This window comes from Perca fluviatilis, chromosome 14 (genome assembly GCF_010015445.1).
Source record: "Perca fluviatilis chromosome 14, GENO_Pfluv_1.0, whole genome shotgun sequence".
In the NCBI taxonomy this organism is placed as follows: Eukaryota; Metazoa; Chordata; class Actinopteri; order Perciformes; family Percidae; genus Perca; species Perca fluviatilis.
This window is the reverse complement of record NC_053125.1, coordinates 28,378,992-28,386,491: the sequence shown is the minus strand read 5'-3', so window position 1 is coordinate 28,386,491 and position 7,500 is coordinate 28,378,992. Positions and strand designations below refer to the sequence as shown.

General features: G+C 50.3%; 1 protein-coding gene and 1 pseudogene across 1 annotated transcript; both read right to left on the bottom strand.

The window, feature by feature from the left end:
• LOC120572288 overlaps nt 1-172 on the bottom strand; it is an 11,434-nt pseudogene extending 11,262 nt beyond the window's left edge.
• A 1,009-nt stretch (nt 173-1,181) lies between these two features.
• On the bottom strand, nt 1,182-3,537 carry LOC120572286 (coagulation factor VII-like). Its single transcript, XM_039821535.1, has 2 exons — nt 3,187-3,537; nt 1,182-1,526 (listed from the first exon to the last, which is right to left on the bottom strand). Exons 1-2 carry the CDS (start codon nt 3,414-3,416, stop codon nt 1,316-1,318), a joined length of 441 nt encoding a protein of 146 aa, XP_039677469.1. The 5' UTR covers nt 3,417-3,537; the 3' UTR covers nt 1,182-1,315.
• Nucleotides 3,538-7,500: the final 3,963 nt, after the last annotated feature.

Here is a 7,500-nt window from a genome sequence, read left to right as displayed (position 1 = left end):
AAGGTGAAGAAGGAGGAGAAGAAGAAGAAGGTGGCGACTGACCTCCAGGAAGCCCAGTGCATGCTGGGAGAGAAGCGATGAAGAGGAGGATCCTCAGGACGAAGAGTCGCCTCGCTACTCTGCTGACGGACGCCATGTTTGTTCTGATCAAAGGTCAGAAAAACACACAAAAACCTCCCTCTGTTTCCCTATCTCTCCTTTCCTATGTCTCCTTCCCTATCTCTCCTTTCCTATGTCTCCTTCCCTATGTCTCCTTCTCTATCTCTCCTTCTCTATCTCTCCTTTCCTATGTCTCCTTCTCTATCTCTCCTTCTCTATGTCTCCTTCTCTATCTCTCCTTCCCTATGTCTCCTTCTCTATCTCTCCTTCCCTATCTCCTTCTCTATCTCTCCTTCCCTATCTCCTTCTCTATCTCTCCTTCTCTATCTCTCCTTCGTAATATTCTGGGTACAAAAGTCTTGAAAGAAGTCGTAACATTTCAGGAAAATAGTCAGGAAAGAAGTCGGAATATTTCAGAAAAGAAGTCGTAACATTTCAGGAAAATAGTCAGGAAAGAAGTCGGAATATTTCAGAAAAGAAGTCGGAATATTTCGGGAAAGAAGTCGTAAAAGAAATCAGATTTCTGGAAAAATGTCGCGTTTGAAAGTTTTTCAAATGTTATAAAATTTGTTATAAAAAAAGTCATGAAAATAATCATAATATTTCGGGGAAAAAAGTAATGAAAATAATCGTAATATTTCGGGGAAAAAAGTCATGAAAATAATCGTAATATTTCAGGAAAAAAGTCATATTTCGGGGAAAAAAGTAATGAAAATAATCGTAATATTTCGGGGGAAAAAAGTCATGAAAGTAATCGTAATATTTCAGAAATAAAAGTCATAAATGAAGTTGTAATATTTCAGGAAAAAAGTTGTGAAAAAAGTCTTAATATTTCGTAAAAAAAAGTCCAAACATTTCAGGAAAAAAGTCAGGAAAAAAGTTGTGAAAAAACTCCAAATATTTCAGGAAAAAAGTCGTAATATTTCAGAGAAAAAGTCGTGAAAAAAATCTTGATATTTCGGGGAAAAAGTTGTTTTCCGCTGCGTTTCTGAAGCTTTTTACGAAATTTTTTAAAACTTTTTTCAACGTTGTTTTATCAGCTGTTTTATCAGATGTTATAAAATTGAATAAAAACCCAAATCCAATGTATGAATTGATCATTTATTTAACTTGTGAAGAGCATCGTAGTCAACCATCCACGGTATTATTTAGACATTTAGTTTGAAGGAAAAAACTTCTTGAAGACACCAGGATGGTTAAGCGTCCTGAGTGGCGTTCAGTTGTTGGCCATGGCGCCCTGGATCCAGTCTACGAAGCGGCTGACTTTGGCGTAGACCCCGTACAGGTTCTCCTTGGCGCAGTCCTTGCCCCAGCTCACCACGCCGGTCAGGAACCAGGTCTTCTTGTAGTAGGTCACCATGGGGCCGCCGCTGTCGCCCTTACAGGCGTCTCGGCCGCCCGCCTTCAGCCCGGCGCAGAACATGTTCCTGGTGGCGGTCAGGGAAAACATCGGGAAAACATCGGGAAAAAAGTCGGAATATTTCAGGAAAGAAATGTTAATATTTCAGGAAAAAAGTCTTGAAAAAAGTGGTAATATTTCAGGAAAGAAATGTTAATATTTCAGGAAAAAACAAGTTGTGAAAAAAGTCGTAATATTTCAGGAAAAAAGTCGTAATATTTCAGAGAAAAAGTCGTGAAAAAAGTTGTGAAAAAAATTCCAAATATTTCAGGGATAAAGTCGTGAATAAAGTCGTAATATTTCAGGGATAAAGTCATGAAAAAAGTCGTAATATTTTACAGAAAAAGTTCAAATATTTCAGGAAAAAAGTCGTGAAAAAAGTGGTAATATTTCTGGAAAAAAGTCTTTAAGGAAGTCGTGAAAAAAGTCTTAATATTTCAGGGATAAAGTCGTGAAAGAAGTCGTAATATTTCTGGAAAAAAGTCGTTAAGGAAGTCATGAAAAAAGTCTTAATATTTCAGGAAAAAAGTCGTAATATTTCAGAGAAAAAGTCGTGAAAAAAGTTGTGAAAAAAATTCCAAATATTTCAGGGATAAAGTCGTGAATAAAGTCGTAATATTTCAGGGATAAAGTCATGAAAAAAGTCGTAATATTTTACAGAAAAAGTTCAAATATTTCAGGAAAAAAGTTGTGAAAAAAGTGGTAATATTTCTGGAAAAAAGTCTTTAAGGAAGTCGTGAAAAACGTCTTAATATTTCAGGGATAAAGTCGTGAAAAAAGTCGTAATATTTCAAGAAAAAAGTCGTGAAAGAAGTCGTAATATTTCAGGAAAAAAGTCGTAATATTTCGGGAAAAAGTTGTGAAAAAAATCTGATTATTTCAGGAAAATAGTTCTGAAAAAAGTCATGAAAAAAGTCCTGACAAAAGTCGTAATATTTCAGTGAAAAAGTCGTGAAAGAAGTCGTGAAAAAAGTCGTAATATTTCAAGAAAAAAGTCGTAATATTTCAAGAAAAAAGTCGCAATACTTCAGGAAAGAAGTCGTGAAAAAAGTTGTAATATTTCATGAAAGAATTCAAATATTTCATGAAAAAAGTCGTGAAAGAAGTCGTAATATTTGAAGAAAAAAGTCGTAATATTTCGGGAAAAAATTGTGAAAAAAGTCGTAATATTTCAGGAAAATAGTTGTGAAAAAAGTCATGAAAAAAGTCGTGACAAAAGTCGTAATATTTCAGAGAAAAAGTCGTGAAAGAAGTCGTGAAAAAAGTCGTAATATTTCAAGAAAAAAGTCGTAATATTTCAAGAAAAAAGTCGCAATACTTCAGGAAAGAAGTCGTGAAAAAAGTTGTAATATTTCATGAAAGAATTCAAATATTTCATGAAAAAAGTACGTTGAAAGAAGTCGTAATATTTGAAGAAAAAAGTCGTAATATTTCGGGAAAAATTGTGAAAAAAGTCGTAATATTTCAGGAAAATAGTTGTGAAAAAAGTCATGAAAAAAGTCGTGACAAAAGTCGTAATATTTCAGAGAAAAAGTCGTGAAAGAAGTCGTGAAAAAAGGCTAAATATTTCATGAAAAAAAATCGTATTATTTCAGGAAAAAAGTCGTGAAAAAAAATCGTAATATTTCAAGAAAAAAGTCTTGAAAAAAGGCTAAATATTTCAGGAATAAAAAATGAATAAGTCCCACCTGGTGATGTTGAGCCTGGTGTGCTGTCGGCACTCCTGCAGCGAGACGCGCGGCAGGGTCAGGCGCTGCAGCACGCTAGCGGTGGCGCCGAACTGCGCCAGGCGGCCCCAGCCGGAGACGGTGGAGTGGCGCACGGCGCCGAGCGTGTGGCTGAAGGTGCTGTTCCTCGCCGGCAGGCAGACCGGGACCACGTAGAGGCCCAGCTTCACCGGGCGCTGCAGCCGCAGCATGGCCACGTCGCTGTCGTGGCTCGACTTGTTGTAGCCGGGGTGGACCAGGACCTTGACCACGGCGCGCCGCTGCTCGGTGCCCTCGTACACGTGCAGGTCGTGTTCACCTGCATGCGCACACACACACACACACACACACACAGAGACACACAGAGAGACACACAGAGACACACACACACACACACACACACACACAGACACAGAGAGACACACAGAGACACACACACACACACAGACACAGAGAGACACACAGAGAGACACACACACACACACACACAGACCAGAGAGAGACCACCTGGGGAGACCTGCACACACCTGGGGACCTTACCACCTGCCACCTGGGACCCCACACCTGGGGACACACACGGGGACACGGGCCATGAGACAACGGGACGACCTGGACCTCCTGCTCACCTGGACATGTCACCGGACAGGGAGGGAGGGGGGACGCTGCACGGGAGGGAGGGGACATACCTGGGAGGGACCTGTGGCGGGGGAGGGACATACCTGGAGGGGGGTACCTACCCTGGAGGGAGGGGGACACACCTGGAGGAGGGAGGACCTGTCTGGAGGGAGGAGGGAGGGGGCCTGGGGGGGAGGGCACCTGGCGGGGGAGGGAGGGAGGGGGACCTGCACTACCTGGAGGGAAGGAGAGGGACTCTGGAGAGGGGTCTGCCGGGAGGAGGAGGGACCTGACTACCTGGAGGGAGGGGGAGGGGACATCGCCCTGGAGGGAGGGAGGGAGGGACCTGGAGGGACGTGTCGGGAGGGGACCACCTGGAGGGAGGAGGGGTACCTACCGGAGGAGGGAGGGGACCTGCCTGGAGGGAGGGAGGGGTTCTGCCTGGAGGGAGGAAAAGGGGGGCCCTGTCTGGAGGAGGAGGAGGGAGGGGACCATGGAGGAACCTGTCTGGAGGAGGGAGGGAGGGGGACCTGCCCTGGAGGGAGGGAGGGAGGGGACCTGCACTCCTGGAGGGAGGGAGGGGACCTGGCGGGATGGGGGGAGGGGACCTGGAGGACCACTCTGGAGGAGGGAGGACCTGGGTGGAGGAGGGGGGGACCTGTCCTGGAGGGAGGGAGGACCTGTCCACCTGGAGGAGGGAGGGACATCTGGAGGGAGGAGGGAGGGGTGTCTAGTCCCTGGAGGGGGAGGAGGAAGGTGTGCTGGGGAGGGAGGGAGACATGGGGGGGAGGGGGACCTGTCTGGACCGGAGGAGGGGACCTTGCTCTGGAGGAGGGAGGGAGGGTTACTTCTACCCTGGAGGAGGGAGGGAGGGGACCTGTCTGGAGGAGGGAGGAGGGGCCTGTCTACCTGGAGGAGGGAGGAGATGGGGAGGGTTTCTGTGGAGGGAGGGAGGGGACACTGGTACTAGGGAGGAGGACCTGTATAGAGGGAGCAGGGAGGAGGGACCTGGAGGGAGGGAGGGGTCTGCTGGGGAGGGAGGGGACCACTGGAGGGAGGAGCTGTCTACCTGGAGGGAGAGAGGGGACTCTGTCTGGAGGGAGGACTGTCTGGAGGAGGAGGGGACACGCTGGAGAGAGGAGAGGGGGACCTGCCTGGAGGGAGAGGGGACACATGCCTGGGAGGAGGAGAGGGACACTACCTGGAGGGAGGAGGACCTGTCTACCTGGAGGAGGGACACATGCACCTGGAGGAGGGACATGCCTGGAGGGAGGAGGGAGACCTGTCTCCCCTGGAGGGAGGGACACATGCCTGGAGGGACACATGCCTGGAGGTTCGGAGGAGGAGGCGTACCTGGGAGGAGGGAGACCTGGGGAGGAGGGGACCTACCTGGAGGAGGGAGGGAGGGGACCTGTCGTGGAGAGGGGGGCCCTACCTGGGGAGGAGGAGGTTACCTGGAGGAGGGACCTGTCTAGCGGGACTCTGGAGGAGGGAGGGGACCTTCTGCTGGGGGGGAGGAGGACACAGCCTGGAGGGAGGGGGACACCTGGAGGGAGACATGGAGGGAGGGGACTGGAGGGAGGTCTATCTGAGGGACCTGGGGAGGAGGGAGGGGACAGAGGGAGGGACCCTGGAGGAGGACCGGAGGGACCTGTCCTGGAGGAGGGAGAGGGGACCTGGGGGGGGGTTCTGGAGGGGGACCACATGCCCTGGGAGGGGGGAGGACTGTTACTGGGAGGACATGCGTGGAGGGAGGGGAGGGGAGCCTGGAGGAGGACACATTCCTGGAGGGAGGGAGGACGTGTTCGGGAGGAGGGGGACTGTCTGGAGGAGGGACTGTTGGAGGAGGAGACACATGCCTGGAGGAGGGGACCTGTGGGAGAGGAGGGAGGACACTCCGGAGGAGGGAGGGGGAGGAGGGGACTTCTGGAGGGGGAGGGAGACCTGGAGGAGGAGGAACCTGGAGGGGACATCAGGGGGGTACTGTGAGGAGGGCCTGCCTGGAGGAGGAGGAGGGATCTGTGGAGGAGGAGGAGGAGGGGTGTGCAGGAGGGAGGAGGGGACCAGGAGGGACTACTGGAGGGAGGGGCACCGGAACGGGGGAGTGTCTGGAGGAGGGAGGGATTGTTACCGGGAGGGAGGAGGGGGACACATGCCTGGAGGAGGAGGAAGGACTGACGGAGGAGGAGAGAGGAATGCCTGGAGGGAGGAATGGAGGAGGGAGGAGGACAATCCGGAGGGGACAGGAGGGAGAGGGAGGGAGGGAGAGAGGGGAGGGAGAGGAGGAGGGAGGGGACCTGAGGAGGGAGGGGTACTGGAGGAGGAGGGAACAGGAGGGAGGGGAGGAGGAGGGGGAGGGAGGAGGGGGAGGAGGGGACTGGGAGGGAGGGAGGAGGGGGGGAGGGGGGGAGGGAGGGGGGGAGGACAGGAGGACGGGGAGGAGGTTTCCTGGGAGGGAGGGGGGGGAGGGGACAGGAGGGGGAGGGGAGGGGCCTGGGAGGGAGGGGGAGGGAGGGAGGGGGGGATTGGGGAGGGAGGGAGGGAGGGGGCAGGGGGGGGGGGAAGGGAATGGGGGATAGGAGGAGGAGGGATGGGAGGGAGGGTACAGGGAGGAGGGACCGGAGGAGGAGGGAGGTTTTAGGAGAGGGGGTTGGAGGAGGAGAGGAGGGAAAGGGGAAGGAGGAGGGGTTAGGGGAGGTCTGGAGGAGGAGAAGGAGGAGGAGGGACCTGGAGGAGGAGGAGGAGGAGGAGGGAGAAGAGGAGGGAGAGGACGAGAGGGTTCCTGGGAGGGAGGAGGAGAGACAGGAGGGAGGGCGGGAGGGGAGGAGAGGAGAGGTTACCAGGAGAGGAGGGAGGGAGGGAACAGGAGGAGGGAGGGGGAGGAGAGGGAGGGAGGGGAGTTAAGAGGAGGGCAGGGGGGTTCGGAGGACAGGAGAGAAGGAAGGTTCAAAGAGGGAGGAGGGGGCCGGGAGGAGGGAGGGGACAGGAGGTTTTAGGAGGGAGGGAGGGAGGGGGAAGGAGGTACCTGGGGTTTGGGAGGTGGAGGGAGGAGAGGGAGGACAGGGAGGACACGGGAGGACAGGAGGGAGGGAGGATCCGTGGACCGGGCGTGGGATTGGTGGACGGTGGTGGGTCAGGGACGCTCAGTCGGGTCTCGGCATCTAGTCATGCAAAAAAGATCATAGAAAGGTCATGCAAAAGTCATGCAAAAGTCATGCAAAAGTCATGGAAAAAGTCATGAAAAAGTCATGGAAAAGTCATGGAAAAGTCTTTTAAAAAGTCTTTAAAAAGTCATGGAAAAGTCTTTAAAAAGTCATGCAAAAAAGTCATGGAAAAGTCATCCAAAAGTCATGAAAAAGTCATGGAAAATTCATGAAAAAGTCTTTTAAAAAGTCATGAAAAAGTCATGAAAAAGTCTTTAAAAAGTCATAAAAAAGTCTTTAAAAAGTCATGAAAATGTCATGAAAAAGTCTTTAAAAAGTCATGCAAAAAAGTCATGAAAAAGTCATGGAAAATTCATGAAAAAGTCATGGAAAATTCATGAAAAAGTCTTTAAAAAGTCTTTAAAAGTCTTTAAAAAGTCATGGAAAAGTCATCCAAAAGTCATGGAAAATTCATGAAAAAGTCTTTTAAAAAGTCATGAAAAAGTCATGAAAAAGTCATGAAAAAAAAGTCATGGAA

What these genes read in the sequence shown, in the direction of transcription:
- LOC120572286 (XM_039821535.1), bottom strand. Translation starts at nt 3,416, where the DNA reads ATGCTGCGGCTGCAGCGCCCGGTGAAGCTGGGCCTCTACGTGGTCCCG. An exon ending in ACCAGGCTCAACATCACCAG is followed by an intron (nt 1,527 to 3,186) that starts GTGGGACTTATT and finishes GACCGCCACCAG; the next exon opens with GAACATGTTCTGCGCCGGGC.